The 17,365-nt window shown below is 44.4% G+C and overlaps 1 protein-coding gene across 1 annotated transcript in view; it reads left to right on the forward strand.

The window, feature by feature from the left end:
• DIAPH1 (diaphanous related formin 1) overlaps positions 1–17,365 on the forward strand; it is a 114,446-nt gene that overhangs the window by 23,257 nt on the left and 73,824 nt on the right. Inside the window, exons 5-16 of the mRNA XM_067305092.1 lie at positions 3,775–3,905; positions 4,113–4,199; positions 5,715–5,778; positions 6,580–6,719; positions 6,893–7,001; positions 7,226–7,336; positions 7,878–7,996; positions 9,956–10,072; positions 11,501–11,616; positions 12,228–12,292; positions 13,011–13,190; positions 15,617–16,489. Of these exons, the coding sequence (XP_067161193.1) occupies positions 3,775–3,905; positions 4,113–4,199; positions 5,715–5,778; positions 6,580–6,719; positions 6,893–7,001; positions 7,226–7,336; positions 7,878–7,996; positions 9,956–10,072; positions 11,501–11,616; positions 12,228–12,292; positions 13,011–13,190; positions 15,617–16,489 (2,112 nt within the window). The remainder of the gene's footprint in view (positions 1–3,774; positions 3,906–4,112; positions 4,200–5,714; positions 5,779–6,579; positions 6,720–6,892; positions 7,002–7,225; positions 7,337–7,877; positions 7,997–9,955; positions 10,073–11,500; positions 11,617–12,227; positions 12,293–13,010; positions 13,191–15,616; positions 16,490–17,365) is intronic.

Consider the following 17,365-nt stretch of genomic DNA (forward strand, 5'->3'; position numbering starts at 1 on the left):
AAACATCTTAAACATCTTATGCTATAAGCCTGAATTGAGCCCTGACTGCTTCCAGATCCTTTCAAAACTTTGGCCAGAGATCATTTTAGATGGAGGAGAGAGGGAAAGATATCTTAAAGCAAGACTTCTGGTGAAATTTCCAAGTAACTTCTGAGGTTTGAGACTTGAACTATGTAGGCGTATTCTCTCTGAAATTCACTTGATGCAGTGGTGTTTTTTTTTTCCTGACAGTCTGAGTAGTCTGTACTGAGACATTGCATTCAAGAGCTAAATGTTTATATGCTACTGGGTGAAAAACCTGCTTTCTTGCCCCTCTCCACTTATCTTTATCTGTTTTCCACTCATTACTCCCTCCTACCTCACCTCTCTTCCTCTACACTGTCTTAATGGGTGCCAGCTCCTAAAGCCCTTTTTCTCTACTCTTGGGTCTGGCAGACGTTTGCTGCCCTTGGTTTAATCTTGGTTCCTGCAAGTGCTTTTTCTCCTACTCTTGCTGCTTCTGTCACCCCATCACCTGTGGGCATTTGCTTTTTAACATAAGGTGATGCCATCCACACCTCATCTCTCCTGTAGTTCTCGGTATTGACTTGCTGTCTTGAGATCCCATCATTTTTCTTCTCCAGAAGATTTCTGGAAGGTACCAAGATTCCCAATTTCAATGTGATGCTCTGTTCATTAAGAAAATGCACTTTTTTCTTCCCACCTCTGTCTTTTTGTGGCATAAGCATTTAAACCAAGCCAGCTGACTTCTGGAACCCTAGTTCCTGAAGGTGGGACTGGGAAATTGAAGATCCAGCATATGAGTTTTGACTCCTCCACTTTAATGTCCGTACAGAAGAGAAGCAGGGCCCACAGTAAGAAAGGTTCTGGTCAGTGGCCAGGTTTTATGCAGTCTTATTTTCTGCCCACCTCCATCTGTGAGAGAGTTTCTAACTTCCATTAGTGGCAGGAGGTGACACACATGAAATTAGTGACTGTTTTCCATAGTGCAAAGCTGATCCAGTCAGAGCTTTGAACTTAGGCAGGTATCAGGGTAGATGCTGCCAAGACTGGGTAAGGTGAGGGTTAGGAAGTAGGACGTGCAGGTATGTGCTCCTGTAAAAGGAAGAGCTCTTTGCATTATTATTGGAGCAAAATATTACGTGTAGCAGAACAGTAAATTTTGGAAGTATGATTATATCACATTGTGCAGTAGGCAGGAAGAGGGTTGTCTAAAAATACCAGACTCAAATCCATGACTTAAGGAGTACTGACAGCCTCTTGATTGTGTATTATTTCTGTGAAGACTTGGCTCCTGACTTCCCAACTCTTTAAAATGACTGCAGGTAGGTTTTTTGGGTGTCAGTAGCATGCTGCCTTCTCCCTGGGTCACATTGCTGATTGTCCTGGGCTAAGCTTGAGCAAATGCACTGTCATCAGTTAACTCTCCAATTAGAACCCTATAGGGAGGAAACAGCAGCTTAAATGGCAAAGCTGATTCTAGACCTTGTTTCCTTTGTGGAGCAAAGGAGTATGAAAAAAAAATTGCTTGATATGGCACATTTCAGCTATCTCAGCATATTGGCAATGCTATTTAATACATCTTTTCTAAACCCAACACAAACAGCTACAGCTGGCCCCAGCATCTACATCAATAACAAGGTCCGAAGGCGTTCTGGAGGAATCTGGGGGCTGCTTCTAGTTAATAGTATCTACAGCATGAGAAAAGCCCAAGTGAGCAGTCTTCTAGTTCATGTCCTTATTCCAGGATTGTGGAAAGGTTCGTGGTCACCTTTTTGGATCCCTTCAGACTCTATTTACAAAACTCCCATATATCTTCTCCCAGTGCTCACTACCTCAGAAGGGAAGAGCACTGTGAGCACACTATCTGTAGGCTCCCACTATGTGAATCCTGCCCTTTCTGAGCCCTTTCACACAAGGGCCTCTTGCTGTTCTTGGGGATGGCCGAATCTTGCTGAGCTGGTTCTTCAGTTTTACTTGGGTCCTCTGTGCAAGTTCCTGTTCTGGCAGTATTCCCTCACCTCTCTCCAGGTAACTCTCATGTTACCAGGTCTCTCTGTTCTTTTTCATTGCTGGTTTTTTTTTCCTGAATAGAGCCTCCTATCATGTGCCAGTGTGAAGACAATTATAAAATTGGGGTATGATGCATTAAATCATTGGGCACCTGGCCCTCTTGAGAGGGTGCAGTACAGTAAAGTTTGTCAGGAGTTGGCAGAGAAGAGTTTGTGTTTCAGCTGTGGAATTAATTGTCATTGCCTGAAGTGACCAAGTAAGTTCACGCACTTCACGCACAGACGAAATGGAATCCTGTCCTTGGACTTCTGCTTAAGAAGCCCATGAGGAAACTTTCTTGATCTCCACGCTGAGCCAATAGCATCAGAGTTTTCTGGCTTTCGAAAAGCCCATTTCTACCTGCAATGAATAATTCACAGTACCTATAAGCCCAGATATATGGCTTTGGACTGTCATTCATATATATATATATATATATATACACACACACACACATATATATGCATGCCTGTGTGTACATATGCACGCTTGCTGTGAAAGTGCAGATATTGATGTTGTGAGCTTCTAACAATAGGTCAGGTTGAAAATAGTGACTGTCGATCTGTTAAGTGACTTCAGAAAATGCTATGAGCATCGTTAGCAATGATATACTAATATGCCAGCTTTCCTTCCTTCTAAGCAAAGGCTACGATTGCTACATGTTCATGAAGGAGAATAGGTCTACCTGCCAGGGACTTGGGTGATAGTGTTTGGAATAGGGGAGATTTTCAGTTATTGCCTAAAAGTGAGGGTTTGTCTGGGAGTTTGTCTTTAAATTTGACTCTTGAATTATGGGTGTTAGTTGTAGCTTTTGAGTCCTATTAAGTAGCCACTTGTGCTAGATATTATCTGGGGTAGGCAGACGATTTTCTCTTTGACTGTTCCAGAACATGCACCCTTTCCTTGGGTGTGAAATTGGGCTCAGTGCATCAGTAGTTCAGGACCTTCTGGTTAGAAACTTATTGCAAGAATATAAAGATGGACAAGTACTAATTTCTTCTCTTGCCAGAGAAATGTTGACATGTCCTTTGTTATTATGAACAGAAACCTGTGTAAAGAAAAGAGCCTTAAAGGACGTATAAAGCTTGAATGATTTGGGCATATGTGATATTTCAGGACTTGTAGCCACGTTAGTTCAAGGTAAAGATTTTAGGGAAATCCCTTGACTTTAGACTTTCTACTAGAAGGTGTACATTGGCCAAATTCACAGCTTCTTGGCAGAATATAAGATCAGTTTCTTTGAAAATACAGTGAAATGCTAGCCCTTTTCTAGCAACAAGAACAATGTAATCCTTGCCATATGCAGTTTAAGCGCCTCATATGGTTAAACATAAAGTGTAGGAAGAGGAGAATGGGTCTTTTGACAGAGTTGTACTTCAGCTTCAAACTAGTAGATCCTTACTGTAAGTGTTGAACGGTGTGATATCAATATAGCCACATGGAAGGCAAAAGAGAACTTCCTGTAAAACAACGACAGACCATGGATAAATAAAAGAGAGAGCAGATCCATGTATAAATCCACACATAGCTCCTGTAAGGAAACTCTTGGAGCACTGCCTGCCTTACAAACCTCAGAACATTTACTGGTTGAAACATGTGCAAGTTGTCTGTTTTATATACAATGCCCATTAAAATTTCTGCTTAAAACTTTGTTCCTGTGCCTTGGTGCTCCAGCTGCAGTTAGCTGACTTAATGAGCTTGCTTTCTTTCTTCCCTGTGCAGGGCATGAACCAGAAGGAGAGCTCAAAGTCAGCCATGATGTATATCCAGGAACTGAAATTAAATCTCAGGGATGCACAGCTGCTCAACTGTCTGGAGTCTTTGCGAGTGTCATTGAACAACAACCCGGTCAGGTAAAGTTGGGAAGGCAGGTTGGGTGGAACCCTAGACAAAACTGGAGTTACAAATGGAAAGGCTGGGTGCTTTCAGATTGAGAGCTGTACTGTGACTGAGTGAGAAAGGGTGTGGGTAGTGCCAGACTGCTCGTACTTTTATTTGTTTTCTTTTTTTGGGGGGGGGGGGGGGTTATGTGTGACTATTAATTTTTATGTTCTTCACAGCTGGGTGCAGAACTTTGGTGCTGAAGGCCTCACCTGCCTGCTGGATATTTTGAAAGGGCTCCATGAGGAAAAAGAGGAAGCACCAGGGTGAGGAGCTGATTGCATGGGAATTATTTCCGAGTGTAAAAATTTCCAGAAAGTCACAAGGCTAGTTGATGCTCTGGGCTCTTCCTGGCTCTCCTGGCACAGCCCCACAAATGTGAGGCTCTGAGTCCGTCTCTTACAGAGCAAGTGCAAGGACTGTAGTGCCTGTTTGTTCCCCCCAACACTTGCTCTACACCTCTGTTAAAGATGGAGCATATGCTCTTCTTTCTCTGTAGGGTTTATCCCATGTTGTATGGTGATCAGGTAGGCACCTTAGACCAAAGTGTGGCTTATTTTAGATATGGAGGGGGGAGAGGGGGAACTGTAGGAAACAAATTCGTAGGTGGGTTATGGGTTATGATCAGACCATGGAAAAGTACAGGTCTGAACTCGATTCTATCTTAAAGCTGAGGCTGACCAAGCTACTCCAGACCTCCAAGCAGGTACCCATGTTCTTCGCCCCTCAGCTTCTCTGAATCAGTTATTGCATCTCTCAGGAGAGCATGTTCTCCTGTATGCTCCCACAGTTCTTCTGTGTATGCATGTGGGCCTTCTTTCATGCTGATTAATGTTGTTTTTGTGATTTCGGTCAGAGGTGAAATCAAATGCAGTGCAATTGGCATTGTTCCTTGGCCACCTCTTGACAAATACAGAATTATTTCAAGTATTTTTCATCTTCCTGTCTGTGTATTGCTGAGTTTGAATTTAATGAGTATAATCATACAGAAAATACTGCAATAACTGACCAACATACCGTACTTATAGTTTATCACATGACTCCTCAGAACTGGTTACTCTTGGGATCAGGCCAAGAAATATAGTGCCTGGAGAATTGAGTTCAGACCTGTGCTTTTCCACAGTCTGATCATAACCCATATCCACTCCATGTGATCTCTCTTTGTCAAGATGACCATCCTTGTCCCCTTGTCTAAGGAAAATTGATGAGGACTACGTCAGGGGCACACACCACAGCACTGTGGTTAAATCGAGGAAGTCTCTTCACTGAACACATGCGTTTTTTGATATGCAGGGTTATTATTGTGCATTTATATTGCATGCAGCTTGGTTATTGAGGAGGGGAAGAAATATCATTTCAGTGTGGAAAGGCCAGAGAGGGAGGGAAAAGGGAAGAGCATGAGGGAAGGTTGGTCATGTGAAAATGAGGCAGTGGTTTGTTTGGGGACTTAAGAAATATCTGTTCTGGGATGGAGATGGAGACACGTATATGTGTGAGAGTGGTGTTTGGGATTGAGCTGAGGGATTCTTGAGAGTAGGGGGAGGCAATAGATGGCACTGTGAATATTGGATATATCAGCACTCAGTCTGGTGGTTTCCTGCATAAACAGCCTTTTCTACTGCCTTTTGAAGATAAGGTCCAATTAAGGTGGACTCCCAGTGTAATAGTGGGTGGTAAAGGCCTCATGCTAGCCATATCTGAGAGCTCTGGCGGAGAGCAGGGGGATGTGTCTTGTTCCATAAGTCTGTGTTTGTCAGCTGGCTGTTTTCTCTTCCTCGCAGTTCATATGACACACGGAGCAGACATGAGATCATCCGATGTCTGAAGGCCTTTATGAATAACAAGGTGAGTGCCCTGCCCAGTGTCCAAAGGTAACTGCGCACAGCCACAGCTTCCTCCTTCTGTCCTGTCCTGTTATCTCAGGGCCATTGCCTACATTCCCTAAAACGGACACTGAAAATGGTAGTGGAAGTTTCTCCCTCTTTAGTAAATTGTTGCTGTCATCACATTGCTTGTTTTGTTTTTTTCCCCCTACTGTGTTTTCTGGTACCATTGTCTCAATCCTATACTTAACCTGGGATGTCCAAAATACTTTGCATCTATTTGTTCAGGCCTGTGGAACTCCAACTGCTGCGCCCTCTTTCCTGGCTTGTTCTGCTCATCTCTGATTATATCCCTCTGTCTGTCTGTGAGGGCTTGACACACACCAGTATTTCTTCTTCCTTGTCCCTTGTCTTCCTCTGCATCTTTTTGTCTTACTCCTGTGCAGTGGACACCTGTTTTCCCTTATGATTGTGCTAGGGTACTTCCTTCTCCCTGTACATGTTCTTCCCCACTCTCCTCGAGTAAACTAAGAGTCTTTGTTTCCTCCCAAGTCCACATATTCCTTCTGCAGCTCCTGGAATCTAAAGTTCCACTGACAGCTTTTCTCTTGCTGGCAGTGTGTGCTTTGAGGTGTATCACTCCCTTTCTTTTCATTCCTCTGTCACCTGTCAGAAACAAGGATAACACGTTTGGACAAACTTTTGGAGCAAGTGTTTTATTTTCATTCATCATAGCATTCTGAATCATGAAGCATTCCCACTTCACTCCTCTATAGGGCTGGTTCAGTCTCTGACATTAATTCCAATTTTCTTTTCTCCTTAGTTTGGAATCAAAACAATGCTGGATACGGAGGAGGGGATCCTACTGCTTGTGAGAGCTGTTGACCCAAAAGTCCCTTCCATGATGATAGATGCTGTGAAGCTTCTGTCTGCCCTCTGTATCCTGCCTCAGCCTGAAGGCATGTACGTGGTAGTAGATATCCTGCCTTTTGCTGCTCTTGAGCTTTTGACTGTTACTTGCATCTTTGTGGAGTCTTCCTTCTGACTCTCCCTCTTCTCTTCATTTTACAATTGCTGTGCACATGCACGCTCCTGTCCTGGCCTGTGAGGTAGCTGCTGATTCTCTCTTATCACAGGTATGAGCGAGTTCTGGAGGCACTGACTGAGAGAGCAGAAATGGATGAGGTGGAACGATTCAAACCTCTGCTGGATGGCCTAAAGAGTGGCACCTCGGTGGCACTGAAGGTACCTAATTCCCTAAGATTTGGTGGGTGCTGCGCTTTGAATCTAACACAGCAGCTGGAGAGCTTGTAGCAAGATGAGTTTGGGATGGATGAAATACCTTTTTGGCTTGACTTTTTTTTTTCTACTGCAGCTTTTTGCGTGGTCTTCTGGCTCCTTTGAAGTTCTGAAGCACTGAGTTCCAGTCCTTGCTCAGAAGTTTTCTCACACACTTTTTTTTTCTTTAGGTGGCCTGTATGCAGCTGATCAATGCTATGATCAGCCCTGCCGATGAGCTTGACTTCAGAGTTCACATTCGTAGTGAACTGATGCGTTCTGGATTGCAACATATTCTTAAGGTAAGGAGCAACCATCTTTCCTGTTTCTCCCCTTGAATATGATGGCCCCATTAAAAACACTCAGAAATGCTATGTTTCTAGCAGACACAAAGCAAAGCTGATGTAATGAAACATGCTGTATTGCAGCCCTTTCAGTGGCTTTCTAGCTGCCTGCCCTTGAAGGGACATTTGGCTCTGAGCATAGATTTTTGTTTGTTTGTTTAATAGTGGTAGTGCTTTTTCTTGTAAACCCGTGATAATGATATCTTCCTGCGAATAGGCAGTTTGTTCTCCCTTGGGAGTCCATTCCTTTGGGTATCTGCTGGCCTCAGCTGTGTGATTATGCGCTTTTCCTGGGATCTTTTTCAAACCTTTGGGAATATTATCAATAAACCTGGTCCAGACCATGTTATTTTGAGCTTCACTTTAACCTCTGAACCACTGCCATCTTCTAAATATGCACTTCAGAGGTATTAGCACATGACTCGGGGGATGCTTTTTTACTATTGTAAGACCATCAGTTTTCACTGGATGCTTCTGAGTATGCTTATGTCATTGGCAGGAGCTGCGTGTGCTGGAGAATGAAGAGCTGAAAGTGCAGCTGAGTATATTTGAAGAACATGGTGAGGAAGACTCTGAAGACCTCAGGAGCCGTCTGGATGACGTTCGCATTGAAATGGAATATCCTTTTGCTGTTTTACGGGCTGAGGATGAGGTTGGGGAAGCTAACGTTCATAGGAGGTTTCTAAGCTCACATCTAGGTGGAAATATGAATAGAGCTGCAATCTCTACCAGGCTGGAAAATGTGCATATATCCAAATGCTTTATGCTACCAGGCAGGCAGGGGGTTGCGTGCGAGTTCAGAAAGAAATCTCCATACAGCCCTTTCTGTGTGGAGTGGTGGATATGTGCTGATTAGGTTTTGGGGTTTTTCAAACCCACCCACCCAGCCCAAGTCAGGAAGCAGGTGAACCCAGATAATTTGCTGTCATCGAACTGCCATTGCTATTAGAGCTTCAGGAAAGTTTTGCATTGTGGGATTTCTGACTCGCTGTCTAAAGAATAAAGGAATCTGGCTAGTAGTGCACACTAGAAGAGAGGTTGGTCTGCAGCTGAGTGCTTGGAGCCTGTGCGCAACAGGAGGCAGAACTGGCCCCAGTGATTTGACAGTCTGTGGACCACAGCTTGTTTGGTGCATCTGTGTTTAGGTTTGGCCTTTTCTGCAAGCTATAGTTTGCCTTCTGGGCAGTGCATAATACAGGATACGTGTCTGTGCAACATATAGTGAGCTTTTGGAGATGGCCACCAGAGGGCATATGAAACAACTGCTGCTTTGCAGGAATATAATTTTAGAGTATTTTCATCAGTCCATTTTGGTGCTTAAATCTAGGGAGAGCAGCAGTCTCGCTGTTGGATCCTTCCCCCTGTATAGAGAGATGTAAGTCTATTGCAGCACCCAAACCTTGCTGCTGCAGCTTGCAGTTTAGGGCATAGATTTAGTCTGGTTAAGAGGGTGACCAGATAACTAGTCATCAATTCCATAAGATACATGCTATACTTGGAATGGTACTGACAAAATCCTAGGACGCTCTTATCTTGATTAGTATATGGGGACCTGGAAAGCTGTGTAGGCAGCTGGTGATTCAGACCTGGCTTTGGGAAGAGATGGGCAAGCATAAGGAAATGACTAAAGAGCTTACTGTTGCCATGCTGGTTACTGAGCACTCATTGTGGTCAAGAGACTTAAATTGAAACCTTTTCACACGTGCACACCCAGAAGTGGCCTGTGCACTTTCCACTTCTAAGATCAGTTCTGTTAGCATCCACTGAGTCACTAAATTGTCCCATCAGAAAGTAGAATGGGAATTTGGGGGGGGGGGGGTTGTTTTGTTTTACAGGGAAGTGAGAGACTTTAAGGAAAAGGCATCTGGGAGAAAGTCTGATTGCCTGCAGGTCTGTGCTACTTTATTTGACCTGCAGTTCAAGAGTTAAGGGTGGCCTCCGTCAAAGTATTTTGATGAAAGTGTGCACGTCTAGTGTTGCTTGGCTGTGATACTGCAGCCAGTTTACTGCTGTCCTTATGTAAAGTTGTTCTTAAAAAAAAAAAAACAAAAAAACCCACTAAATTTAAAAAATTGTCATGTTTCTTCACGTGCCTTTGTCTACAAATAGTAGGAAAGAGAAAATTCTTAAATTCTCTGGTCTCCACAGCAAACTTTTATTTCCTTTTTCTGTTAAAATGACTTTGTTCTTTGCAGCTGTGAGGGAGAATTGTAAGACTAAATTTTCAGGGGAAAGAGAAAATAGGAGTATTATGCAAAAGACCCAAAGGGAGATTACCATGTGAAACTGGGTGGTACACAAGGAGATGGACCTCTTACTGTCCTGTGAGAGTGACCTGCTAGCAACTTCTATTATTGTGGAGGGTAGAAACCCACTTAAAGAAGAGAGGTGTGAAAAGGGTTGTGTGTGTGTCTTTCACTAATCTCTCCAGCAAAACTTCTTATGAGGGAAGTGTAAATAGCTCTTCGTAAGAGTAGTGCCCAGAAAAGCTTCTTTGCCCAAGAGAGGGGTGAGAGAGGAGGCAGATCGCCTAAATATCTTCCCGGAAACCCACTTTTTCCTTAATCCATTCTTCACTGATTTCAATGAAGTATTCCAGATTCTTCTCAACACGGTGAAGGATTCCAAAGCAGAACCGTTTTTCCTCTCCATCTTGCAGCATCTTTTACTTATCCGCAATGATTATGAAGCCAGGTGAGGAAGGAAATTTTACCCTGGGCTGTTACGAGATGAATGCCAAGGATATAATCTAGCAAGTTTTCGTGTGGATAAATTCCTCTAAATGTAGTTTATTTGTATGCCTCCTTGGGAGTGGTTGTAGAGTTCACGACTTGCATTAGTCAGATACTGTTGTCGTTTTTTTATATATTTATAATTTATGCTCTCAGTTTTAACAGAACTTGAATTTCAGAAGAGGAAAAATACTATGCCTAACTTAAAGAGAAAAACCATTAGATGGAAGAGAATAAAATAAAGCAAATAACAAAAAAAACCTCATAAAGATGAAAGAATTTGTTGGAAGAATAACTAAAATAATTGCCGCCTTCATTAGGTCACTAGTGACTGTGAAGCCCTCTGGAAGTTGTTTCCTGAATTAATTCAGGAGAAATTGTTCCTGCTAGAAGGAAGTAAAGCTTGCTACCAGCAGGAGGGGTTAGCCAGTTGTTACTTGTATGAACAGAGAAGGAACCTAGTACTGCAGGGTCTCGGGATAAAAAAAAAAAAAATGGTTTAGAGGTGAAAGTGCTAACAGCCAGTGGCAGTGAAGGTGCTAGGCAAAAAGCTGAAGGTTGAATAGTATGGAGTGTACTCACAGTTCATCTAGTGTACCGGTGGGAAGCTTGTCTTGATGCTTTGTTGCTTGTAGTGCCGATTCTGGGACATAACAGACTGCACATCACCTAAAAAGCAAACTTGCTATTTAAAAAAAAGTAACATAAGGGATCAGACCATCTATCTGATCTCTTGGTCTGCCCAAATATCTAGCCTAGTATCCTGTCTGTGATGGTGACCAGGAGCTGGTGCCCAGGGAAGCATGTAAGAAAGGGGGAAGCATATATGGCACTTCCCAAGAGTACTCTCCTAGCCTCCAACCACATGCTGGTTGGAGAGTTTGAATCACAAGTACTTAATAACCCCGAGTGAACTTGTTTTCCATAAATTTGGTCACCTCTTGAAGCTGTAAAAACCCTGGGCATTTGTAAGATCCAAAGCAAAGAGTTTCATATCTGCCCCTTCTGTAAAGAGCGATCTCCTCTTGTTTTGCACCTGACTCCTGATATAGCCTGATGACCTCCAGTCTTGTTTGAGTAAGCAGTGAACAACAGAATCCTATCCATCCTTTCCTACCCATGCAACTTTTATCATTTTATAAATCTGTCGTTTCCCCCCTTCACTGTCTCTTTATTCGAGAAAGCTTGTTTGTCCTGCATGTAGAAGCCTTTCCACGTTTTCATCGCCCATGTGGCTGTTCTCAGAAATCTTGAGGAGTTATGACTGGGCGTGTTTATAAAAACTCAACAACACGGTGTTGTGAGGCATTTCCTTATTTGGATTGCTTGCATACGATCTATTTTGTGAAATGATATTAATGTTTTGTTGTCTTGTCTTCTCCTAATGCAGACCTCAGTATTATAAGCTGATTGATGAATGTGTCTCCCAGATAATCCTGTACAAGAATGGTGCCGATCCTGACTTTAAGTGCAGGCATCTTGACATAAACATTGAGGGGTTAATAGGTAAGTCCTTTAGCTGATAATTGGGCTAGCTTCAACAGAGCTATTAAATTATGCTCTAGAACAAGCTCTATTACTGAATCCCTGTATTCATTTGAGCTTTTCTCTACCAGATCTTCCTGCTTCTCTCTGTATTTTGTCTTCTAACTGAGCTGTGTTCTGCTGTTAGTTCTCCCCCTTCCCCCTCCAAATCCTTGGGACAGGGATCTAGGCTGTCCCTTGCTACTTCATTTGGGCATGTCTTCCATCACACAGGTCACACAGCTATTCCACTAATATCAAATCCAGAATGCTGCTGAGTTTGGGCAGGGGGTACTGCCAATGATATGATACACTTTTTGGTGAGAGCAACTTCCAGAAGAAACCAATTATTTTATGTGTTGTAGTAAAAAGAAAGGCATGTCCATCCTCGGGTAGAGGTTCTGTAGCGATGACATGGTAATGGGGAGACAGGGTTTCTCCAGCAAGGGCAGAGCTCAACCCTGAAACGAATGGTGTGGGGAATCAGAAGGGGCACTGTAAGGCTTATGTGAGGTGCTGGAGAAGGAAAAGGGGAGTTTGTTTACAATGGTGGTGTTTCTTCTTAACCGTATTTCCTTTCCTTTTATTTTTAGATAACTTGATTGATCAAACCAAGGTGGAGAAAAGCGAGGCCAAAGCAGTGGAACTGGAGAAAAAGGTTTTTGGCTCATGGTGTGGCCTGGGTAGAAGATACGTTGGCAGGGATCAGAATAAAGCCCGTTACACCTGACACTGGACTAGCAGTGCTGCCAGTCACTTTCCCCTAATTAATTCCACTGTACACATTGTGCTTGACCTTTCTGACAGCAGAAGAGCATATGTTTACATCTTAATTTAAATTTTGTAGCTGTTACAGTGAGGGAAAATGTTTGAGCTGTGCTGTGGGGCATGGGGCTCCCACGCCTCTTGGACTTGCTGCTGATCTGATAGTCACCTGTGGTTTCTGTCTGTTCATATCTAATACATTTTTAATAATTGAAGCTGTGATGGGATATAATTGAAAAGTTCAGTTCCTGTCACTACGATGCAAGCAGCTGCCTTTAGACTGTGCCAAAACTGTAATGAATTCTTCCCAGCAAGAAAGGTGTCTCTGCATGTACTTCAGTGTGAATATGTTCTGCTTGGAGGCTTGGGGTCTGTCACTACCAGACTGGAGATCAAAGACTGGAAGTTTTTTGCCTCTTGGATTAGGCAGAGGCATGAATCTTCATCTCTGGTTGTGTGACTGGAGTACTGCATGAGAGAAATGTTATCTAAGTTTTGAGAGGTTTTTAGAAAAAGAAGGGAAGCCTCCCCTCTGTCCCTGTCCCCCCCACACACACTGTTACCACTCATTGCACATCCTTGCTCAACCCATATGTTCGTTGTCTCTGCAGCTGGACTCGGAGCTAACTGCACGGCAAGAGCTGCAAGTGGAAATGAAAAAGATGGAAAGTGACTTTGAGCAGAAACTCCTTGATGTATGTGGTGAGAAGCAGATACTGGATGAGGAGAAACAGCAAATCGCTGTAGAGAAGCAGGAGCTAGAAAGCAAAGTCTCCCATCTGAATGAGGAGGTAAATCTCAGGCTGAGACATGGGCGGATGAGTTGGGCATGGGTTACAGCAGCTCGGGGATGAAGTCTTCCTTGAAGAGTTCTGTTTGCCTCTGGGTCGAGGTGACATTAGAAGAAGGAGAAATAATGGTGAGAGACCCCAGTGGCTAGAGATTATTTGGGGAGTGCCCTCAGGAGACATTCTGAGCCACCTTTGCTTAAACAGGTAGAGGCAGGAGAAAGATGAAGAGACTTGATCTGTACTGATGCTTCTCATAACTGCTCACTACTTACCTTTTCTCCTTACAGTGGTTACAGATCTGAGGCAAGCAGAGTCAGTCCACAGATTACTACTTTGGGCCTGGCCCAAAGGTCTCTTTTTGAGTAGGCATTCCTTGAGTTGGTTTTCTCCCTATTCTTCTGCTCCAGATAGGTGTTTTGTTATGCTCCAGATAGACATCTGAATTGTAAATCTAGCTTGAATAGAATCATCTGCCTTGATTCCTTTTCCCTGCACATTGCCCAGCATTCCACTTGCACAGTTCTGCCAGCTTAATGTCATCCAGATCCCTATAGAAGTGACATGGCTTATGTGGGACTGACCCTGGAGTGTCTTTGCTTTTCCATAGACATGTAGACTCCTCACAAAAGTTGCTAAGCATATTCTCAGAGGTGCTTTTTTGCATCATCAAAGTGTGGGAGACTTGCTCCTAAAAGAGCCATGCTCTCAGCGCCTCTGTGAGTAGGAGAAAGCAGAAATTTTGCAATTTTGCAGTCTGTTTTTGTTCGGGATGCCCTGTGTGAGCTTGTGTCCCCAATTCAAGCAGTCTCCTATTATGGCACCACAGTGGCTGTGCTTTGTCTGAAGCCCAGGCAGTCTGTGTATACTTGGTTTTGCTCTCTGGAGAGCCAAGATTGAACAATTAAATACATTTTTGAATCTTAATGCAGACATTTCTGCCTGCTGAGTCCCTTGTGTGATAGAATAGAAAACGCACACCTTTTTTTTTTTTTTTTTAATGTATTGACTTGTTTACCCAAGACAAAAAGAATATAGAGCAAGATAAAGCCATTTGCAGTTGTTTATACAAAACAGTCTTGAAATCGAAGTTCTTTTGAAATCCTTTTCAGACAACATACTTTTGTAAGTACCTCTTCTTATGGAAGAGAGGAAGAAAAACCTCTCTATTATTGAATCTTATCACTCTGGCTGTTTACCATTGACAAGATTAGGAAGCAAACAGGCAGCTAAGGGAGAGAAACATTAAGCTTTTCCTGTACTTGTTGAGCTGCTTGAGATAGACAGGTTGGTTGTGGTAGCTGCTGTTCCTGCACCTGCCTCCTGCCATCAGGCAGGAGTGAGCTGAGCTGTGGAAGCAACTTCTGAGGTTGGTTACTATGGTCAAGAGGCTGCAATTCATCTGGCTTGTACTGTCTGATGCCAGAATTGGGTCAAAAGCTGAGTGAGAACAGGAGGGGGAGATGGTGAGAAGGGGTCATGCAACACAAGAGAAGGCCTGTCAAGTTCTCTGACATCCCACAGCAAGGACTTGCAAGGTGCTGGTGGTTGGACACACCATCACCAGTGCATGGACTCTGGGTGACCTGAATATTCCTGAAGGCAGTTTCTTTGGAGCAAAGCAGGGCTCGTTCACCTTGGGGAGAAATGCCCCTTGGAAATTCTTTCCTCCCCAAGGTCTCATCTAATTAAAACACAGTTTGAGAAGACTTTCTTATTCATTTGTCTACAAATGTAGCACAGCTTTTGTACTGACTTTAATAATTTTGATTTCTGATATGGCGCTCTCCAGTTTGTAAATCAGGACCTCAGTACAGTTACTGAGTCTTGTCTGTAACCCTTTTTATTGACACTGAAATAGTCTTTCTTCCCTTTTTAAACTTACTGATGGTAGAATTGGCAGATGGTGCAAACACAGAATCAGAATTTCTTTATATGATCTACACTGTCTCTAGCACCCTCGTTGATATTCATGGACGTGAATTGCTGGGGTATCTTATGTGTTCATCAGCTTCCTAACAATTGAAATCAACCTAATAAATCACAACAGACTTTGTCTCTGAGGCCTGTTTCAACCACTGACTTTTTTTTTTTCTTGACTCTACCTCAGTATTATGCCTCCTGCTGTAGCTGGCTAGCTGGATTGCTTCTGAGGCCACAGTGCTGTGGGAACGTGTCCTTTCCTGTAGCAGCTCATGGAAGGAGGACTCAAAGTCCCCATCTCTAAGTGTTCATATGGAGAAGATAAAAGATGATCTATTATGCTGCTGTATGCTCTAGCTTTTCATTGACAATGGAATTTGGTAGCGTCTTGTGAGGGGAAGAATAGGGCTTTGAGATAGACCCAATCATTTGGGAAATGCTTAAGCATGGTACCCTGTTTGCTCTGCGTGACTGGCAATGGCATGTTGTTTCTACTTTTTCTTTAGATTGCTAAGTTGGAAAAAGAGCTTGAAGACACCAAGAGAGAAATGGCTTCATTCTCCTCTTCCTTGCTTCTTCCTTCAGCTCTGGACCATACAGGGAACCTCCAGCTGCCACCTTCACTCCCAGGCACTGTTTCTGCCAGCATCCCACCACCCCCTCCACTACCTGATGCGACTGGGGTGGCCCCAATGCCTCCCCCGGCCCCTCCGCTCCCGGGCACAGTTTCTGGGGGCATCCCGCCTCCCCCTCCACTCCCGGGCGCTGCTTCTGGGGGCATCCCACCGCCCCCTCCGCTCCCAGGTGCGGTTTCTGGGGGTATCCCACCACCCCCTCCGCTCCCGGGCGCTGCTTCTGGGGGCATCCCGCCGCCCCCTCCACTCCCAGGCTCTGCTTCTGGGGGCATCCCACCGCCCCCTCCACTCCCAGGCTCTGCTTCTGGGGGCATCCCACTGCCCCCTCCACTTCCAGGCTTTTGTGGAGGCATCCCACCGCCCCCTCCACTCCCAGGCGCTGCTTCTGGGGGCATCCCACCACCCCCTCCACTTCCAGGCTTTGGTGGAGGCATCCCACCACCCCCTCCACTCCCAGGCGCTGCTTCTGGGGGCATCCCACCACCCCCTCCACTTCCAGGCTTTGGTGGAGGCATCCCACCGCCCCCTCCACTTCCAGGCATTGGTGGGGGCATCCCTCCCCCACCTCCTCCTCCAGGTGGTCCTGGGATACCCCCACCCCCACCAGGAATGGGTGCCCCTCCTCCTCTTCCCCCTGGCTTTGGCGGCTGGGGGGTGCCTGCAGCTCCAGTTCTTCCGTATGGATTAGCTCCAAAGAAGGCTTATAAACCAGATGTACAGCTGCGGAGGCCAAATTGGTCCAAGGTAAGATCTACATTTTTTTTAGGCCTTCCTACACCCTGTTCTTTCACCCAAACAAGCTCCTTTTTCCCTGTGTCACGTATCACCGCATCATATCATGTTGTCCTTATTGAGTGGTTTCATGACACTGTTTTCCGTACTCTGAGGACAGAGGTGATCTCATCTTTGTGTGCAGAGAGAGCAGAGTACACAGGGACTAGAAGTGCTTGGTGGCTGAAGGGTCCCACCACTGGGTCAGGCTCTCTTTGCAGCGTGATGGTGTCCCTTCCCACAGCCTGCGATGCAAAGGAACAGACTGTTTCCTAGTTAGTCTGCAGCCGTGGATTAATGGACTCTCTGCTTAATTTCATTTAATTTCACTGGCGTTCATTGAATATTTTCTGCCCTCTGCCTTGTAGAAAGTGATTTGAAGGCAGCTCCATGGTAACAATTTAATAATCACAACCTTTTTGAAATATGCAAGCAGCAGATAATTACCCTGCTTGATAAAGTACGGACTGCTTTTGTCATTTAAATTACATTTCCCCCCTGCTCTTTCTTCCTTTTAACTGGGATGCAGCTAATGAATGTGGATGTGAACAGAATTGCTATCCTAGCGGCTTTGGCAATCAGGCAGCAATAGGCTCACAAGGACTCTGCTGGCAACAGAGTTCCTGGTGGAGAAATAGCTTTTAGCCTAACACATATGTATCTGCGTGCACACAGCTTGTTGTCACAAAGATACTCCAGGTAATGGCCTGTTTGCTTATTAGGCTGATCCTTTGCTTAGTGGTTTGAATTCAGATTCTTCTGTCTCAGAACTGCAGTCGTGTGGACGATACTACTGCTCAACAGCCTGACACCAAACGAGCTTGCTGAAGGCCAAGCAGGGTAAACTGA

Source organism: Apteryx mantelli, chromosome 14, assembly GCF_036417845.1.
Source record: "Apteryx mantelli isolate bAptMan1 chromosome 14, bAptMan1.hap1, whole genome shotgun sequence".
Taxonomy (NCBI): Eukaryota; Metazoa; Chordata; class Aves; order Apterygiformes; family Apterygidae; genus Apteryx; species Apteryx mantelli.